The following is a 21,943-nucleotide window of genomic DNA, read 5'->3' as shown; positions in this document are numbered from 1 at the left end:
TACTTTTGTTATTTACAGCTGATAGATCTTTAAGGTTTCATTACAAACTTCACATAGGAACACTTGAAAGCTACAATGTTCAGAAAGTATTGATAAACCCATATATCCTACAACCAAGATTCCTGAATTTAACCTATTCACAGAGGAGATTTTTCAAGAAAAATTGTTTACACAGTAATATTCTATAAAACTTGCCAATAGATGTAAATCAAATATATATGAACACACTACCTTGACACTGAACCCAGTATTCTAAACCCAATTTAGAGGGCCATCCAAGTACCTATGAAACAAAGACATTGGTCAATAAAGTTAAGGCTCTATGAAATACATAATTTAGCAACAGTGACCTTGACTTTGAACCCAAAAACCCATTAGTCTACTCTTGATTAGAAAACCACCTAAGGTAAATTCAACCAAATAGGAAAGTCATTGGGATATATATGAGCAAAAGTTTGAACATTTATTTTAAGCACTGGTGACCTTGACCCAAATAGCTCAACAAAAGAGAACCATCCAATGTATGGTCCTATTAAATACAAAAAGTATTGACTGTGTGCGCAAAAGTGTATAAATCTATATTTAGCAGCAGTGTCCTTGACCTCAGAGACCTAAATCTCCACCCAAGTTAGAGGACCATCCAAGGTGTTTTGGTAATTTCAAGATCTTTTTCATAGCTAGATTGCATAATCAACAAGTGACTACAAAACAAACCTTTCACAAATAATTATGTCGAATTTAAATATTAATAGACATGATGGAAATCTTCTACTAGGTGGTACAAAGCTATATATCAAGTTGCTCCCCTTTGAATTTACTTCATGGCAACAGCAATACAATATTTATAGTAATATCATAAGATATTACATTAATGACCATAAAAACAGAACCATTACCATAAAATAGAAACCAAAACCATTAAACCATTGAGAAAATTTAATAACACGATATATAGCAATAATAAAACCCAGACAATTTCTATGAATATTAGAATCATATATCTGAAATAAAGTCACTTTCAACACTCCTGTTAATGGATTCCCTCAGGAACAAAAAAAAATAAGAGAAATCATATTCTTTCTTATCACTGTGTGTATCTAGGCAACCTATCATATTACTTTCATAAACTTAATAATAATTCTCTAAATCTTTTCTTTTTCAATTGTTGTTTCATTAGAAACAGAAATTTATGATGCTGTTTCAGCAGTGTTTGAAAAAATATGAAATTGTATGACAATTTGTCATCTCGAAGATGTCTGGATTGTTTGTAACAAACAGATTATTTGGCAGTAAACTGGTGCAATAACAGATCAACAAAATGTATATCAGGTAAGAACCTGTAGCTGAAATATGTACAAATTGGCCAGGAACTGATCATTTCTGACCAAAGTAAACAACAACAGATGAATATTATACGCATATAGCAAAAAATTACAACTTTGAAAATCAACATGTTGTGTAACTGTAATCATTTCCTTCCTTTGAATAGAAAAAGCGAATAAAAGATTCATCTTTTTTAGATCAAGTCAATACTGCACATGCATTCCATTCATTCATCCCTTATGTCAAAGGGAGATAACCATTATTTACCTCTACCCTTTACTTACAGTTTATTCTCTACCTTTACAATTGAGTTCTATAGACAAAGAGAAACAACTCATAATTATCCTTCTGTCCACCTAACACATCATTCTCTCCCCTTTATTCCACACACTAAAGGCACATAATATAACAAAAATTATGCCAAGTTAGCAATGAACTTCTTTCTGGTTGGTAAATTATCATTTTTAAGAACAAATCATTATAAAGGTGACCATTTTGTAGAAGATAAAGTAAAAACAACTTACAGCTGACGGTACAAAAGGATGGCCAGTTAAAGATGGGGCTGATTGTCCTAGAACTGTGTTCCTCATCTTCATCAGATTTGTAGGTTCTATAAGAGCTCCAACAGCTAGAAAAACAGGTAAGTATTTCAGTTAATGTCATATATATATAAATATAATTATTTGAAAAAGAGAATGTCATGAGTAGGAAATTAAACATAGAAATGTTATACGGTAAATCAACAAGCAATAATGCGGAGTCAAACCACAGGTCTCTGGAATTTCAGTCCAGAATGCTAACAACTGCACCATATCACTACTTTCTCTTTATAGATGTCCATAGACCTTGGGCTGTAATCTACTGTAATAATAATGTTATATAATAATGCTTAGATTCACCTAATCATACCAAAAGTAATTAACATCATAATTATTTCAAATATGGACCTGATGTTTGAAATAAGCACAAGACCAACAACAACAGATAAGAACATCTTCTCTTAAATGAGTAAAATTTTCCAACTTACAACAAAATTGCTTAGTAGCTATAATCCAGACATTTTGAAAAAATTTTATTTAAATTTTTCATGACTGTATACCTGATTATTTTGATTTTTACATTACATCTTGTTTCTCACATAGAATGGTTTCTCAAATGTGAACAGGCCCTCTTCCTAATAAGTTTATGTGATACTATTACAATGTGTTCCTTCATTTACATTGTCTGAATAATCAATCCCCTGGTCTGGAAACACTAATTTACTTCAATCTATTGTCTCTCTCTTTAATTTGAAATAATGCAAACACCCACTTAAACATTCGTAAAATTAATCACAAATTCAGTGTAGTTAATATAAAGAAAACATTGGAGAACAGAACCTCTTACAATGGCAATATGCTCTAAACTTGTATCTAAAACATTCAAGAAAACCACTATCTCCAGATGAATTTCTGACAATATTTTTTAAATTTGCATAAACTGTCTTATTTCCTATAACAACATTAAGTTTCAAAAGAAATTTTAATTTACAAAATAGAATCATTTTAATGTTTTGTTCATGATCTTCCCTTATTGCTTTATTATTTTAAAGAAGAAAAATAAGAGTATTCAAATTCTTAGAAGCCAAGAAAAGGAAAGAAAATTAAATTATTACAGTATTTTACATGGAATTATATAATCAATTATTTTGAATTTAATTTAACCCATAAAAAATACTAAGATTAATTCAAAATTTTCATGTTTTATTGAATCAAATCTTAATGCCTTTAGTAATCAATGAATTTATGGTAGTAAAAAAAATGACTTAATTGAAAACACAAGATTGCATTTGAGAAAAATGCTATGCCACCGCATTAATACAATACTAAATAGTAGTGTAGGAACAGATTTTTTTTTGTTTCTATACAATTTTGAAGATTGTCATAATGCATAGATCCCTGACCTTATAAATAATCTAATTCTTATTATCAGATTAGTGGTTAAATCTGTTGTTAATTTAATAAAAGATCAGAGTAGGAATATATCAATGCACGCGAGTCTAGTGAATTTGGTGGTGAAGGTCATATTTCACACATCCTAAATTTCATGACTACATCAAAGGACAATACAGTAAGACACTTTGTCAAAATCTAGGTCAGCTGAAATCAAAGTTCACTTTACATCTTAATCTGTGCACAATTTTGGTTCAAATTTCATAGCTGTACATCAAAGGACAAGAAAGTAGGTCACATCATCAAAATCTAGGTCACCTGATATCAAAGTTCAATTTTACAACTAAAACTGTGCACATGGTCAAGATTTCATTGCTGTACATCAAAGGACAAGAAAGTAGGTCACTGTCCCCTTGGGCAAGGCAAAATTTTGGACCCAAGGGTTTAATTCAAAACAATCTTGATACAGGTCCACCAAACAACATTTCAAGTCAAATATCTAAGCTGTAGCTTTCTCCCATTCAGAAAACATTTGTTTTATTTTCTGCTTTTACTATGTGTACATAATGAGAATCACTGCCCCAGGGCAGGGCCAATTTTGACACCAGGGGAAAATTTGAACACCTTTGGTAGAGGACCTATAGATGATATTATATAGCAAACATCAAAGCTCTATGTCTTGTACCTTCAGACAAAATTATTTTTTGTTTTTTTACTTTATGTACATAATGAAAATCAATGACCCCCGGGGCGGAACCAATTTTGACCCCATGGCTATAATTTGAACAATCTTGGTAAAGGTTCACTTCGCAAAGTCTCATGCCATATATTCAACCTCTAGCCTATGTCAATTCAAAGAAGAAGATTTTTCAATTCAGAGAAGAAAATTTTTCAAGTTTTTATTTTTATACATATAAGGAAGAAAACTATTGCCTCTGGAGCAGGGCAATTTTAACACTAGGGGCATAATTAAAACAACTTTGTAGAGGACCCATAGATGATATTATATACCAAATATCACAGCTCTAAGCCTTGTACCTTTAGACAAGAAGATTTTAGAATTTTTTACTATATGTACATAGTGAAAATCAATGACCCCTGGGGATGGGGCCAATTTTGACCCCAGGGCTTTAATTTGTAAAATCTTGCTAGAGGTTCACTACACAATGTTTCATGCAAAATATCTTAACTCTAGCATTTGTAAATGAAGAGAAGATGATTTTTTAAGTTTTTACTATATACATATAAGGAAAACCTATGGCCCCCGGGGCGGGGCTAATTTTGACACTAGAGACAAAATTTGAACAACTTTGGTAGAGTACCTATAGATGATATCATTTAACAAATATTAAAGCTCTAAGCCTTGAACCTTCAGATAATAAGATTTTTTGATTTTTTTACTATTATGTATATATTGAAAATCAATGACCTCCGGGGCGCGGGCAATTTTGACCCCAGGGCTATAATTTGAACAATCTTGCTAGAAGTTCACTTCTCAATGTTTCATGCAAAATATCTAACCTTTAGCATTTGTCAATTGCTAGAAGAATTTTTTTTAAAGTTTTACTATAAGTTTTTACTATATACATATAAGGAAAACCAATGACCCCCGGGGCGGGGCAGATTTTGACCCCAGGGCTATAATTTGAACAATCTGGGTAGAGGTCTACCAGACAATGCCTTATGCAAAATATCTAAGCTCTAGGCCTTTTGGGTCTTTTCAAGAAGGTATTTTTAGTTTTTACTATATGTACATATAGTGAAAATCAATGACCCCCGGCGCAGGCCGATTTTGACCCCAGGGCTATAATTTGAACAATCTTGGTAAGGGTCTACCAGACAATGCCTTATGCAAGATATCTAAGCTCTAGGCCTTTTGGGTCTTTACAAGAAGGTATTTTAAGTTTTTACTATATGTACATATAGTGAAAATCAATGACCCCCGGGGCGGGCCGATTTTGACCCCAGGGCTATAATTTGAACAATCTTGGTAGAGGTCTACCAGACAATGCCTTATGCAAAATATCTAAGCTCTAGGCCTTTTGGGTCTTTACAAGAAGATTTTTTAAATTTATTCTTATAATTCCTTTTGGTTGCCATGGCAACCAGATTTCTGCATGGTATGAAATTCTTTGAACAACTTTAGAAGCCCTTCACCCAAGTATCAATCCTGCCAAGTTTAGTTGAAATTGGACAAGTGGTTTTTCACAAGAAGATTTTTTAAGTTCACTATATAATCTATATAACACACACACACACACACACACACACACAAACAAACACACACACACAGGTGAACTGCTATATGCCACCGCATTGCAGATGCTGCGGTGGCATAAAAATCTTTGTTATTTGCTGCTGCAAAATGAATTGTAAATTTGTAACAATGCATCAAAAGAAAAAATTTTCCAAACAGGGGATAAAACATTCCCTATATATTTTGGTGATACAAAATATTTCAGATACCAACAAAGAATTCTGGGTCACTTTACCATATGGTAAGGCAAAATTATCTACCTCAAGAAACTTACAAGTTCAAAGTAATGTATGTTTGCTTAAAGAAACAATAAAACAAAATAAGACATATATGAGCCGTGCCATTACAAAACATAGTGCGTTTGCGACCAGCATGGATCCAGACCAGCCTGTGCATCCACGCAGTCTGATCAAGATCCATGCTGTTCGCTTACAAACCTTATTACAAGTAGTGAAACTGACAGCGAACAGCATGGATCCTGATCAGACTGCGCGGATGCGCAGGCTGGTCTGGATCCATGCTGGTCGCAAACAAACTGTGTTCTTTTTGTCATGGCACGGCTCATATAATCCTCATATTATGCTTGGTGATGGACACATGTGTCAATGGACATTGTAATTCCTCAAAGTTCTTTATTCCTATAGAAATAGAAAATGTCTTATAAACAGAGAAAAGATCAGTACTGGGCATTTATTAAGGAACAAGAAATGAAAGGAACAAGAAATAGATATTAAGAATTAAATGAATACATGACTAACACAATGAATGCCTAACTCCACTGGATTTAGACGAGACATCTACCAACAACAATAACAAAGAAGTAACATATATCACTAAAGATAATGGATGCTTCCTCAACTTACAGGTTTGTCAATGTTTTTAAATATTATAAACATTGGTATATGTTCAATTCTGTTCTTAACATGAGTGACCTTGACCTAAAACTCCAACCAAGGTCAGAGGACCATCCAAAGTATCTACCTACCAATCATGGAAGATATTGGTCAATAAATGAAGTAGTTAGGAGCAACTGTTGGGAAGTGTGACAGACCCAAGTAACCCCAGAATAGCATGCAGAAACTATAGTATGGTCCAAAATATTTTCAGGTACCATTTAAACAAAGCTGGAAAGTGAGAATGGTCAGGGTTTTTTTTGAGTATACAAAGATTTGCTTTCATTATACCCGTAATGTGTTTGTTACATGTTAAGCTTCAGGTAATTCAATACTTGACAAGCATCAACTTGGGCTAAAATAGACAAAATCAACTTAGTTATCAACAAGTACAAGACATATAACAGCCATGATCTCACAAGGAAAGGAAACACTGGACAACTAATTGTCCAACAGACACAAATGGAGTCGCACATGAATGAATTCAGGAAATACTAAATTGTTTCCTATCCGTTGACATATTGACACAGTGCTGTGACCAGGGAATGACGTATTTAGCAATTCACAATTAGGCATTATCAAGAGCATTGTTGTTTTGTAACTGATAAGAAAACATTTAAGTTGTAAAACCAAATGTCAGTAAATATACAGGAACACCAAACTGAAAATGTGGACAATGTGTGTGTGATGTAAGCAGGGCAAAAACCACTCAATTTTTAATTTAAATAGTATATGTCTGATAGTTTTATAGACAAATTATAACTATACTGTGACTTAGCACATCAAAATAATGATGCTACCTACTGTTTCAATGGGTGGTTTTTATGCATAACGGGAGACGTTATTTAATGTAACCATTATTCTATACAACATTCATACACCATTACCATGAAGCACATAGTAAACAACTCACTGTAAGCTTATCAGACATGAACCTTTCTCAGATATTTCCAGCATTTCCGAAACAATTTCCTCCCAATAATGACAAATTTGCTCCAATATTTACTTAATCAAACCAGTTTCCACCGTTGATCGGAAATAATCAAATTTTTGATCTAACAGTAATTGTCTTTGTCAGACAATTCAAGGTGTCTTTACAGTTGTACAATAACTTTAGAGATCTTTGTTTCTCTTTTAAGTGTTTTTTTTTGTCAGGTAAGACATTATATCTATCCTTATAATGTGCCTACCATACAGAAATTCACATGAGTCCATCTCCATCAAAGTTCATTTTACCCTTTACCTGCTTATTTGGGTAAAAACTGATTTTTTTATAAATTTCAATTTTAAAATACAAAATTTGAGCTACCAACAGTATAGAGCCTAATAAGACTGTATGGGCTTGCCGGCTGGCCTGACTATACTGGTGGCAAAGGCAAATCACATTTGGTTCTAGAAGGCTCTTTATAAGAAGAGTTAAATACAAGAGGAGAGCCTTGAAGTTAAATGTTTCTTTTAAAAATCTTGTTGACCTCCCAACAAAAAGAAAATTCATTCTCTTACTATTACTGAAACAGTTTCAGAGAGCTTCAATTTCATTTCTATTTATAAAATGGAGTTTCTCTCAATAAACAATTTTATTGCAAAAACACAAATTTATTTGGTCAACAACCTCTCTGTATATTGAACAATTCTTACCAAAATCAATATTTAAGGTTACAATATGGCTGAATACATCCATTTAAATCATCAGTATCCATTTATAATAATCGATACCATGAAACCAACCATTTTTAGCCTAATGTGATAGTAAAAGCTTACTTATTTTTTTACTAAACCAAAGCGTTGTTGGAACTTCTTATGCAAGCAGAATCTAAAAGGACATTGTGATCTCAGTCACCAGTCACCTTTACATACATCTATAATTATGGTTTTCAATCATTTCCTGAGCTAATTTAGAAAAGGATCAAAGGCAGAATTCTTCAAGGAATATAATAATATTGATTTGATATATTTGAATTTTTTTTACTATTGTCATCAGATGATTTTAAAATATAAGGGCATTTGAAGAAAAAACTTACTATGTCCCAATGGACTAGGTGTTGGTGTACATATGGATCCGAGGACAGGTGGCGCTCCAAGTGGTGTGGTCGGCATACTGTCTCGTCTTCTCTTGTTGTCTTCGGACAAAGTCCTCTGTAGGCGTCGGATACCCCCATGTAAATGTAACGGGCTGGTGAATTCTTCTTGACTTCTGCGAAAACCAACCGGCGACAGTGGGGCCGAGCCTGCTGATCCAAGGTCAGACTGTAAATATTACAAATGGTATACAGTATTTAATTAATATACCCTTTCAGGTAAAATCTCAGTTTATGACACATTATAGTGACATAGTTATGTGTAGCTATATCTAAGTATGATTTTAGCTTTCAAAGAGTTTGTGTGTGAAATTGACCTACATGACAATCAATCGTGTCAAACAAATACTGCTGATTAATTCCTATATGACTTGTAAATTATCTATAGATTGACATATTGGCCCATAAATCGTAAGGTACAAAATAAACAAATTAATAGTTCATTCCATTGATTATATTTAGTGAATGAAATAATCCTATTAAGGTAAACAACTCATAAAAATTGGTTTATCAAAAGGATAACATAATGAGGTCACATTAAAATATATTGATATAGGAAAATAGGTTACAATATATTGCTAAAGAAAATTAAATTCTGAAGTAAAAATAATTTACAACAGTAATGGTTTCTATATCATCTTGACATTATGATGAATAATAACAAAATAGTTATTTTCATAAACAACAATACACCATTACAATATTTTACATTCATAAACAATAGACATCCATTAAGAGAGTTGAAATAAAAGTGAGAAAATGTAAACAGCAATTTCAGCAAATTAATCAGGTAAATGGCAGACTTTTCTTCCCAGGCAAATATTGTACAACAACTGCCATCCACTATAATAGACCCATTAATATTATTCAAATATATTGTCTATGAGACGAGACTGTTATATATAATTATACTAATAACTTTGAAAGATCTTGTAATGCATTTTGTCTGCTACTAAATACTTGGTAAGTCCCCAGGGGGTAAACTATTACTTTACCATCTGCTTAACAAAATTTATTCATAGTTCACACTGAGAATATTCAAGTATAAATGTACCTTTCTCACTTGAAAAATGAAACCCTATGCTTAGTTTCAATACTAAACATGTCTTGACAATTTCAAAATTGGTACTTATTTTGTAATCACATTATTAAATTGAATTGATACTTTATACATTATTAAATCTAGTTTGAGGGGGCGTCTGTGGCCAAGTGGTTAAGGTCGTTGACTTCAAACCACTAGCCCCTGACCGCTGTGGGTTCGAATCCCAACAGGGACTTTGGATTTTTTCATGTGAGGAAGCTATCCAGGTAGCTTAAGGAACATCGGTGTTTCTAGTCGGGTGCTCGTTTGTGCCTGAAATTATAAATACATGGATGAGGCACAAGTTGGTTCACAAGGAAAATGCCTTCAAAAATAATGTTAAAATGTTCCATTAAATATTTTCAACACAGAAAGGGCTGGCAACATACATGTACACCAATGCCACAGAGCTGGAAAATTTTGAAAATCTAGTGTGTGTGTGTTGTTTTTTTTCATCCCCAAGAAGACAATATGATGTATGAATATTGTTAATTTCGGATGATAGATTACCTCTCTATGGTATACAGAAAGCTCCATTGAACTTTTAGTCCTGGTATGTCAATGTAAAAAACAAATTAAATGTTTGGAAAAACAAACACCTCACAATCATATAAAACACCAGAATGTCTGCCAGTCTTGTAATACACCAGTGAATTCTAATCTTGAATATTTACAAATATACCAGAATACAATGATTCATGAAATCTTCAGACAATATTAATTTGTCTTGTGAATGAGGAAAACAAATTCAAAGATTTATAGCAGATCACATAGACAATATCTGTATACCATCTAGACAGTTATAAGAGGTTTTACACATTTCCATCATAATCTTCCAAAACATCATCAGTATTTTGTTATAACATTGCATTCCTGGTAATTTCCATGTATCAGTTTATCAGTAAATACACAACAACTTGTTTGTCTTCCACACATTCTTTTGTTTACATTCATTTTTTCACCATCAAGGAAACCCCTTACTGTGAGTACTTATGGAAAATTATCTTGTGGCTGTCAGTAAAGTAAAGTGAAAGTCACATTTAACAGTCATTCCATTTCAGTAATTGAAAATTTTATAGAAAAACATAATTATGCAATACCATACATGTACAATGTTTGTACAATGAAAATTTTACCTTAACTTAACAAGTTTGCAATCTTTATTTCTTTTTTAATTAAATCATAACAGGTAACATGCAAATCGATCTGACAATTCTTGTATTCTATAAATATACTGAATTCCTTTAAAGTACATCTTATCAATCTACTGTCTACAAGGAAGACACTGCCAGACAAACCTCTGCTGTTTTTTTTTAACAAGAACATTATTTATAATTAAATCATGTAGTATTCCCATTACAGTATAAAAGTGTGCCTGATTGCCTGACAAAACAAGATGTAGCACACTGTGTCATGACATATAGAGTTCAGCACCAATAGAATAACCAGACTGACCAAACAACTCATCAATATGGTCAGTCTCTACGGTAATTTATAATGTGAAGCTGTGTCATTTTCCAAGATTTCTTTCTGATAAATGGGGAGAAAATGAAGATAAATTTAATCCTAAAGAACTAATAAATCAACTACTTGGGACATGTCTTACTGGTAACAGAGTATTGTTCCTCTCTCACATACAAAAATATCTTCTCCCCAGTTACTGCTTGCAGACATGTCTTAAAATGTAACAGTAAGAACTCAAAATAAGGTCTTTATCTGAATAAAATTGTTTCCTTTATATCAATGGAGGTAACAGAACAAATGAGAGAATAGAAACTATGAGATTAAGATAGATGACAAAAGCTATTCCGTCCTGCACTACTGTGAAATTATCTTATCATCAGCATCACATGGTCTCTGCAGTTTTGATCATACAACTCAACTCAATAGTTAACTTTCTGTTGTTCTCCTTTGCTTCTTTAAGTTAATTATTTAACATGTTTACTGATGATAACAAAGTTTGAATATAATAACAAGATTACAGAATGCCTTAAGGCACTGTTTAAATTTTAGAATCGCAGATAAAATACAAACTTTAGACATTTAGAAACTTTATTTTCTTATAATTTACCAATGATTGGTTTATTATTTACAGATATTGATACTAATAGGTATACCAACAACAGTTCCAATGTTTATAAATGTTAATTATGTTTCATTTCTTTGAACAAGAGAGCACTGCATGCAAATGACATTTCAAGTTAACAAGGGGTGTAACTCCCTCTAAAATTGTTTTCATGATATTGTCCCTTGTCTTACAACTGCACCTTTGGTGTGGCAGTATGGGAGACAAGGGCTTGTCCATATCCCTAGCACCCCAAGTAGTGTAAGGGGCATAAAAAGTATCTTAATGTCCAATATCCTGGATATTTAGGTTGAACTTCATTTATGAATAACTAGAGGAGTTAATGCCACATGTGAACCATTGATTGTTGCTTCACTGTAAACAGCAGCAACTGCTTGCTTGAGGGGAAGTAAGACATGTGTTTATTTGATATCAATGTTATTATATATTGCTTTACACTTACATTTTATACTTGACTAAAGAATTTACTGTGTTTTAATTGCTTGTGTAAACCACAAAAAGGCTACATTGATTCCATGTTGTTTTTTATCTTCATATTCCTTGTTTTACACGTTCTCAATTCATTATCTCTCTTATTATTAATGTACATTGAAACATATTTCTGATCTGGATTCCACCAATCTTTTTTTCCCAAGAACATGATTTGCATTTACTGAGAAGCCATAATGTTAATTATATTCGATTTTTAAACAAAATTTCTGATATCCACCATGTTTTTTTTTCAAAAACAAATCATAACAAATGTTCCTATCGCCAAAAGAAATTGCAAAACTTTGCAAAACCAAGTCAGTTGTAATAAATAAAATTTTGGGTTGAATAATCACAGTAATGAAACCCAACTGATTAGATGATTATGCTTCATGGAATTACACTATCTTGTGAAATAATTACACTATATATAGATCTTAAAATTACTTGTTTTCAATGTTCGGACCTTTTAAAACAAGCAATTATCATAGTATTGCAAGCAATCCATAAGTCCCCTACCGGTAGGAGCCCAAGCAACATTCTGAAGGGCCATTGTCCATTCACTTAGGTTCCTATTTTAAGTAAATTTGTTGAAAAAGTTCTTTAAAAGTGATCACAGGAAACAGTTTTTATGTACAGACAGACGGACTGAAGGACACTCTAAAGTTATTTTTTAAACATCCCTGTTATCAAAATATAACATTTTTAAAAATCCTATCATGATTGAAGAAAGTTGGAGTAAAAAGTTACCAATTTCTCAAAAAAAAGTCTAAGTTCAAAAGGGGCATAATTCTGGAAATAGTCTTGCTAGAGTATTGAACACTCACAAATGTTGAGTGATAATAAGAAATCATTTATATGAAGTTTGAAGTAGATACATTCAGAAAAAGAAGTTATTAAAAAAAAACAATGTTTTTTTCATGAAAATTTTAAGTTCAAGGGAGATAATTCTGATAAATTTTGTGCCTAAGTTGTAAACCTTGTCACATATGATGTGGTTGATGACAAGCAACTTATATTTAAAGTTTGAAGAAAATACCTTAAGAAATAAAGAACTTATTGTGAAAAAACTTAAAAACTAGAATCAGAAATCTTGAAATTCAGTCTATTTGTTGCCATAGCAACTAGAATTTTCAACATAGGAAGATAAGAAAAGGATGTGCATAATTTCCATACTGCCATCTACCCATATGTCAAGTTTCATAAACATATTTTCAGTACTTTTTGTGTTATCACTGGATCCAGGTTATGTGTAAAATTTGCCATATTTTCAGTCTATTTGTTGCCATAGCAACCAGAATTTTCAGCATATGAAGAAAAGAAAAAAACGTGCATAATGTCCATACTGCCATCTATCCATATATCAAGTTTCATAAAAATATTTTCAGTACTTTTTGCGTTATTGCGGGATCCAGTTTTGTGGACGGACGGACTGACGGACGGACGGACGGACAGACAGACAGACGGACGGACGGAGGGTAAACCTAAAGTCCCCTCCGGTAAACCGGTAGGGGACTAAAAAAAAGTCACTCCTACACAAATACAACATAGTCAGCATAAATTCATTAAATCTCAATGGATGATGGAAACTCAAAGTCACCTTTTAGCATTATTTGAAAACTAAAACTGTGCCCAATATAATAAGCATTGTATCAGCAACAAGAGCACCGCTAGGCGGAGCATTATATGCCCGAAAGTGTTTTTTTTTTTTTAATAAGGATGAAGCATTTATAAGACATGGGAATTAGCTGTTCATCATATAAAATTTTACAGCTGTAGGTTGATTAATACTTAAGTTATTAATAATGACCGTAACCTTTGACCTTTTGACCCCAAAATCAATAGGGGTCTTCTACCTTATATGGACAATCATCCTAAGAAGTTTGAATATTGTTGGCCAATTGGAACTTTAATTATGCTCTAGAAACTGTTTTCAGTATTAAGGTAAAAGTGACATTGACCTTTGACCTTGTGACCCAAAAATCAATAGGGGTCTTCTACCCAATATGGACAATCATCCTATGAAGTTTGGATATTGTGGGCCAAATGGAACTTACGTTATGCCCCGGAAACTGTTTTTGGTTTTAAGGTAATTGTGACCTTGACCTTTGACCTAGTGACCCCAAAATCAATAGGGGTCTTTTGCCCAATATGGACAATCATCCTATGAAGTTTGAATATTGTGGGCCAAATGGAACTTAAGTTATGCTCCAGAAACTGTTTTCAGTTTTAAGGATATAGTGACCTTGACCCTTGACCTTTTTGACCCCAAAATCAATAGGGGTCTTCTACCTAATATGGACAATCATCCTATGAAGTTTGAACACTGTGGGCAAAATGGAACTTAAGTTATGCTCCAGAAACTGTTTCCAGTATCAATGTAATAGTGACCTTGACCTTTGACCTTGTGACCCCAAAATCAATAGGGGTCTTCTTCCCAATATGGACAATCATCCTATGAAGTTTGAACATTGTGGGTCTATTGGAACTTAAGTTATGCTCCAGAAACTGTTTTCAGTATCAAGGTAATAGTGACCTTGACCTTTGACCTTGTGACCCCAAAATCAATAGGGGTCTTTTGCCTAATATGGACAATCATCCTATGAAGTTTGAACATTGTGGGTCGAATGGAACTTAAGTTATGCTCCGGAAACTGTTTTCAGTTTTAAGGTCATAGTGACCTTGACCTTTGACCTTTTGACCCCAAAATCAATAGGGGTCTTCTACCCACTATGGACAATCATCCTATGAAGTTTGAACATTGTGGGTCAATTGGAACTTAAGTTATGCTCCGGAAACTGTTTTCAGTATCAAGGAAATAGCGACCTTGACCTTTGACCTTGTGACCCCAAAATCAATAGGGGTCTTCTACCTTATATGGACAATCATCCAATGAAGTTTGATCATTGTTGGTCGAATGGAACTTAAGTTATGCTCCGGAAACTGTTTTCAGTTTTAAGGTCATAGTGACCTTTGACCTTTTGACCCCAAAATCAATAGGGGTCTTCTACCCAATATGGACAATCATCCTATGAAGTTTGAACATTGTGGGCCAAATGGAACTTAAGTTATGCTCCGGAAACCAAATTGCTAACGGACTGACGGACGGACAGACAGACGCCAGGGGGTATAACATAATATGCTCTTTCTGGCATATAAAAAGTAGGAACCAACTGATCTTCCTAAACAAATCAAAAGCTTGTAAATTATATATTTTTATATAATACAACATTAAATACATACTAGACCAATAGAGAGACAAACAAGATTGCATGATGGTCATCAATAACTTGTTTTACCCATGTACTTAATGGCATAACTTCTGTCTCATTAAAAACTTTTACTTTCCTAAATAACAGAGTTAATAAACAAATATTTAGATAAGTGATCCTGACATCATAAATCAATGCAGGCTTCATTCAATAATTCTGTGATATCCTCAGAAAAAAAACCCACATATATACCAATTACTGTCATAGCTATTGTCTGCTTCAAAATCTGGGAGCTTGGTCAATTTTACTATAGTACACCATGTTTATACATAATTAAATTTTGTAAAAGAGAGTGGAAAATAAAATGCACATGTCAAAAAGCAAACTTTGAGTCGAATTAAACATTAAAAGACAGTAGCATAATCGATATTTGCTCTCACGAAGATCTGAATGCAATGTTACTATAAGAAAATAAATAGACATCTTCTAGTATTGGCCTGATAGACATTGGATGAAACTGCTGATTCAGCAATTCTTTAGCTTTCTTAAAACCTATTATTATCTTTCTTTATTGTATCATTACAAACCTTTTAGTTCAGACAATTTTTAAAGTTACACAACCCATCACAATAGGATGTTTCTGTAGCAGCATGGTATACATTTAGCATTTAATATTCTACTTTTTTTAACTAACCTAAGAACAATTATTCCCTTCCCATATCCTGTCACCTAATGATCTTCATTTCGTCATTTCCTGGTACATTTATTAGATAAAAGGTATTTCATACAGTACCTAAAATACTACAAGGAACAACATATCACTGCTGCCAGTAGTAATCTCCTTTAATTACTTTAACTCATTAGATTTGGTATCTCAACATTTATTACTGAAGCCTTTTAATTTGTCGTGTTTTAAAGTCAGCCAGACATCATGGGTAATATTTCACTTCCTCATGAAAATGCTGCACAATATCTATTATATATTTGCTTCTTAACTAACCCCATTCCCTGCTTGGAGCGAGTGATATATTAGCCTTTGCAATCAAAGCCAGACAAGCCTGCTCATCTGTGCAGTCTCACCAAAATCTATACTATTGGCTTACCAATGTTGAAACCTCCCACATTAATAATGGACTGTTCCAAATATAGAATATAGATAAGTGTCATTTTAGACAATTCAGTAGGTTAAGGGTTGATATGTGTCTGCTTGGTTAGGCTGTTCCTTTTCCATATGTCAGTAGCCAATATTGTGCAAGGATGATGTTTTACTACAACTTCTCCCCAATCAGAGGTTGAAGAAAACTGATCATTTAACATAATTATTTGTATTACTTCCAACAAGATTGACAACACTTAAACTATGATTTCTATCTAAGGCCTATCTGACCTTGAACTTAATCCAATTAAAATCCCTTAAACATGGTAGTGGTAAATATTGCTGGTACAGACACAGAACTTACTTAAGATATCAGTGAAGAAATGATGGTGCTAAAAGAAAGATTGGGAGGGAGGGAGTAGGAAACAATATGCTTTCAAGAAGCATTACAATGGAAAAACAGATAATTATATCCATACTCCAACTCAGAGAAAAGAACATTAAGGAACAAGCAATTATCATTATAGTATTGCAAGCAATCCATAAGTCCCCTACCGGTTAGAACCCCAGCAACATTCTAATGGGCCATTGGCCATTCAATTTTACCAGTGAATGAATGACATGAATGAACTTAAATCTTTTGAGTTCTAAGTTTGTCTATATCACAGTAATGTGTTAAGTTTCCCTGCCATGTAAGGAAATTATGTTTATACAACCTTGTCATACTATTACGATGTGGGATTTTAAAGTAAATCCTATAAGGAATGAAGAAGTTGGAGTGAAAAATAGTTCAAGGGGGACATAATTCTGGAAATAGTCTTGCTAGAGTATTTAACCTTCTCAAAAATGTTGAGTGATAATAAGAAACATATATATGAAGTTTGAAGTAGATACATTAGGAAATAAAGAAGTTATTTAAAAAAGACAACATTTTTTTCCAAAAATTCTAAGTTCAAGGGAGGTAATACTGATAATTTTTGTGCTAGAGTTGTAAACCTTGTCACATATGATGTGGTTGATGACCAGAAACTTATATTTAAAGTTTGAAGTAAACACCTTAAGAAATAAAGAACTTATAGTGAAAAAGCTGAAAAATTTAAATCAGAAATCTTGAAATTCAGGCTATTTGTTGCCATAGCAACCAGAATTTTCAACATAGGAAGAAAAGAAAAAAATGTGCATAATCTCCAGACTGCCATCTACCCATATTTCAAGTTTCATAAAAATATTTGCAGTACATTTCGAGTTATCACTGGATCCAGTTTATGTGTTAAATTTGCCATATTTTCAGACTATTTGTTGCCATAGCAACCAGAATTTTCAACATAGGAAGAAAAGAAAAAGTCGTGCATAATCTCCATACTGCCATCTATGCATATATCAAGTTTCATTAAAATATTTTCAGTACTTTTTGAGTTATCACTGGATCCAGTTTATGTGTTAAATTTACCATATTTTCAGACTATTAGTTGCCATAGCAACCAGAATTTTCAACATAGGAAGAAAAGAAAAAGACGTGCATAATCTCCATACTGCCATCTATCCATATATCAAGTTTCATAAAAATATTTTTAGTACTTTTTGCGTTATCGCGGGATCCAGTTTTGTGGACAGACGGACTGACGGACTGACAGACAGATGGACGGACAGAGGGTAAACCTAAAGTCCCCTCCGGTTAAACCGGTAGGGGACTAATTACTGTGCAATTATATTAATACAAATCATTTCTTTCAACAATCAATAAGGCTCAACAGTTTAATGCTTCATACAAGAAATACTTAAAACACCTTACAATTAAAGCAAATTTTCTTCAAGAAAAATTATTATTATTGATCACATTTCAGAGGACAAAAAAGCCACACCCAAAGTACATGTATTTGTCTGTCTACTCGGATAACAATATCTGTCACAACAATGTGGAATACAATATGACAGCATGGCTTTAATATCTAGTTCTGGGAAGGCAGAGGTGTCATTCACATTTTCCAATTCCATTACCAGACCAAATACTGGCTCCTTAACTCAAACGAAATTAGAGTACATGACAAACAAATGTATCACAAACAGACTATATGGCAGGTTATCTGTTGTCCCAGTAATGAAATTTTTCAATTTCCTCATAAGGTTCCAAACATCTAAAAGCTAACATTAAACTATTAGATGATAATATAAAACATAATATTTCATGTTTACAATTTTCTTAATTCTTTTCTTTTTTTGGTTGGAATTCAAGCACTTTTAAGCACTATACACTTTCAGCTTTACCAATCGAGGACTCAAACCTACAGGCTTTATGTATTTGTCACTGGCAAATATTCTTATATGACCACTCAGCCATAAAGGCCCCTTTATTGTAAGTAAAATCATAGAGGGAAGTATTAATGGCTCAAAAGAAAACAGTTTAGCTGAACTGGAAAACTTTCTGATGGATTCATTGTTAATGCAATAGAGATACTCCTAAACTCAGCAAATGCCAGTTTTTCCACCTTATCCTGTCATAAAAACTTTTACAGTTACAATAATATTTTGATCATTATTATGAAAGGATTAGTGCATCATGAAGTCTAGGGGTTTGTAAAAACCCACATTTGCCCAGTTCCAGATAACATATATTTTTGGTACAAAACATTATGATGAGTGATGTTGCATAACAAATATAGACAGTTAACTGGAATAATTTAGTTGTCTTGGCTTTCAACAAGAATATATTAACTAGTAAATAATTCCATAATCCATCAAAAGAAAAATTGGATTCAATTCAATTTCCACCAAGTTTTAAAGTAATTCTGTCATGTTTCTTTTCTGAAATTGAAAATGAATCCAGTAATTTCACAGACAGAATCAGGATTATAAGAGAAGAAAACACCACAGTCTTGTTAATGATGCCAAATTCTGATAGACACATCAGTAAATAAGGTAACTACATTGATCATCAATAGATTCTCTTGAAACAAAAACTGTTTAAAACAACTTGAATCCTGAAGATCTTTATCAAATCATCAATACACTCATAATTCCATCCACAATGATTTTCAAGAACATGAATTTAACAATTTGCATAGCTTAGTATATCTTCTGTCCTTTTATCAAAATCTCAGGGAATAAAATGATCAATTCTGCAAGATTTAGACATTTGCAGGGGAATATAAATTTAAAGCAAATAAAACCATTTTAGAGCAACTTTTCCACATATTCAGGGAAGAAGAAAAAAGACCCACTTAGGGTCTTTTATTATTAGCAACAGGCCTCATGCAATTTCCATCAATAAGAACTGTCATTACAAGTTTAAATGATAACTTGTTTAAAAGTTGTTTACTTCATTTCTTGAATTACATACTTTGTACTTTAGTATACATCATATATTTGAACAGCTATATGCCTCTTCTTTCTAACCATTGTATCACATATAGGATAAAATAGTCTTTTGATACTTTTAATATGACAAATAGTGTTTATAAATGTAGAAATTTCTGCGAAGCAGAAATTTCAGACACAGTTTATATAGACCTAATTAGGCAATAATAGAAATTGCTGCCTCATACAAAATACACACTTTTCCAACATTTATTTCTCAATATAGAACATTAATTGGAACTTTCAGTCCTATTATAATCAATTGCTCACACCTATTCTGGAAACAGATCTCCAGCAATTAGTTACCACCAAATTAGATGCTAGTCTGCAATTCTGAGTGCCTGAAAATAAACCTTTGGTGCTGACAGGTAGCTATGTTTTAAACAATATATTAATTTATTTCCAGAAATAACTATACCAGATTGCCTGTAAAATACCCTTTACTCAGATGAGAAGAGTATAATGTGACCTTAGATTCACAGCAATTTGACTTACAATCAATATATTCTGAGACAGAAAGTCTGATTATAATGCATTATAAGCCTAAAATAAATGAATATAAAAAAAGCAAGAGCTGTTCATAAGACAGCGTGCTACATTATTCAGTGCCTGACAGTAAAAAAAGAGGCATAACTCTGTAAAAAAGGTAACTTTAGGTGTTTGAAATTTCAATCCATTTCTTTCAGTAGTTTTGGAGATACCAACTTGCATGTAAAAACTAAACCAATGTGTTACAGCAAAGCCGACATGGACAATGTTGGGTATAATAGCTTTCCTATTCTTTGATCATTGTCAAACTAAAATGAAACAATGTAAAGTACTGAGAAGTGAAAACATTGCAGAATGCTTTTACTTAGAGTCACTATCAGGACTGATCTTAAGAGCATTATAGTTTCTTCTGAAGTGATTTTACATTTTGAAGTGGGTCGCCCATTTTATCCATGATATTATCAGTGTCAATGTAAAATCAAGCATACTTTAATTTCAAAAAGCTCCATGTTGGTGGAATCTTTTTTATGTCTATGATCATGCAATAGTCAAATTAAGTTACCGAGTATCTGTATCAATACAATTAGGCGCAAAATGTGTTTTTGTCTTCACGACTCATCTTTAGCCATCAGTTACAAATTATTCAAGAAACTTTATACAGATTTTCCTAATGCTGGCAAAAAAATATTCATCAAACTTACACATTCCTTTTCAAATGCCTCTAGATCTTCATCTGTAATTGAAGTGATCCGAACACGTAAAGTACATCCTCGCCTTCTAACAATCACTGGAACATCCTCTTCAAGTATTGTTGACTCGGTCATGCTTGAACGTAAATGTCCGTCCTTTTTAGTCACTTCTGATTGTTGTAAACTTGGTAACTTTACAGATGAAGTTCTTCCATCGGCTCTTAAATAATCCTTCCTATTATGAATGGCTTGCTGTCTCAAAGGTGGTGCCGATGACGAGCTAAAACTTTTCTGTTTTGATTTTGAATCAATGCCTTGTATATGAACATGTTCAATATCATCACTCGAAACCGTCCAACGAAACTGATGTCTTTTCTCTCGATTTTGAGCAAATTTACTCTCAGTTTTCTTTAAACAGCTCTTTTTAACTTCGCAAGTACATTTTGGGGAGACACATGTTTTACTCTCCTCCATTGAAGAGCTTAATATTTCAACAAAATAAATTTACATATTTCCAAGATTTCTATACAGTTTGATTGCATCTCATTTTTGCAATTCTCAAGTGAAATCCTGCCACCTTACATTTGTTTCACAACAGTTTGCAAAAAGACAGCTTCTGCTACTGAAAGCAGCCATATTTCTCCCAGCATTTTTTTTTCATCTACCACACTGTGAACAGATCAAGTAAGATAATGTTTTCTGATCTGTACTGAAAATACGTAGCCATTTTCTTTTCATATTTTCCCATAGAATTCCTGTGTGTATAACAACATTTACATAATCATTAAGCACCTAAATCATTGCATTTTAAGTGTGAGCAGAATTATTGCCCCTTGTAAGTTAATAAAAGCACTAAAATCTTGTGATCCATAAAAAGATCTTATTACCATTTACTAGTGATTTGAAAGAAATTTGAAAAGGACACCCCTGACATAAACTGTTTAACATAGAGTCAAATGTTATCTGCTGATAAATAACCTACATTT

General features: G+C 32.8%; 1 protein-coding gene across 3 annotated transcripts in view; it reads right to left on the bottom strand.

The window, feature by feature from the left end:
* LOC132734064 (microtubule-associated serine/threonine-protein kinase 2-like) overlaps positions 1 to 21,733 on the bottom strand; it is a 108,381-nt gene extending 86,648 nt beyond the window's left edge. For 2 of the 3 annotated variants that reach the window (XM_060720763.1, XM_060720764.1), the window contains exons 1-3: positions 20,970 to 21,733; positions 8,426 to 8,651; positions 1,848 to 1,951 (exon numbers count right to left, since the gene is read on the bottom strand). In XM_060720763.1, coding sequence (XP_060576746.1) covers positions 1,848 to 1,951; positions 8,426 to 8,651; positions 20,970 to 21,431 — 792 coding nt within the window. In that variant the 5' untranslated portion in view covers positions 21,432 to 21,733. Of the gene's footprint in view, positions 1 to 1,847; positions 1,952 to 8,425; positions 8,652 to 10,073; positions 10,116 to 20,969 lie in introns of those variants that run through there. The other variant, XM_060720765.1, reaches the window with a different exon arrangement.
* Positions 21,734 to 21,943: the final 210 nt, after the last annotated feature.

This window comes from Ruditapes philippinarum, unplaced genomic scaffold (genome assembly GCF_026571515.1).
Source record: "Ruditapes philippinarum isolate M1 unplaced genomic scaffold, ASM2657151v2 ctg1230_1_1_1_1, whole genome shotgun sequence".
In the NCBI taxonomy this organism is placed as follows: Eukaryota; Metazoa; Mollusca; class Bivalvia; order Venerida; family Veneridae; genus Ruditapes; species Ruditapes philippinarum.
The sequence above is the reverse complement of the archived record's forward strand: the minus strand, read 5'-3'. Positions and strand labels throughout refer to the sequence as shown.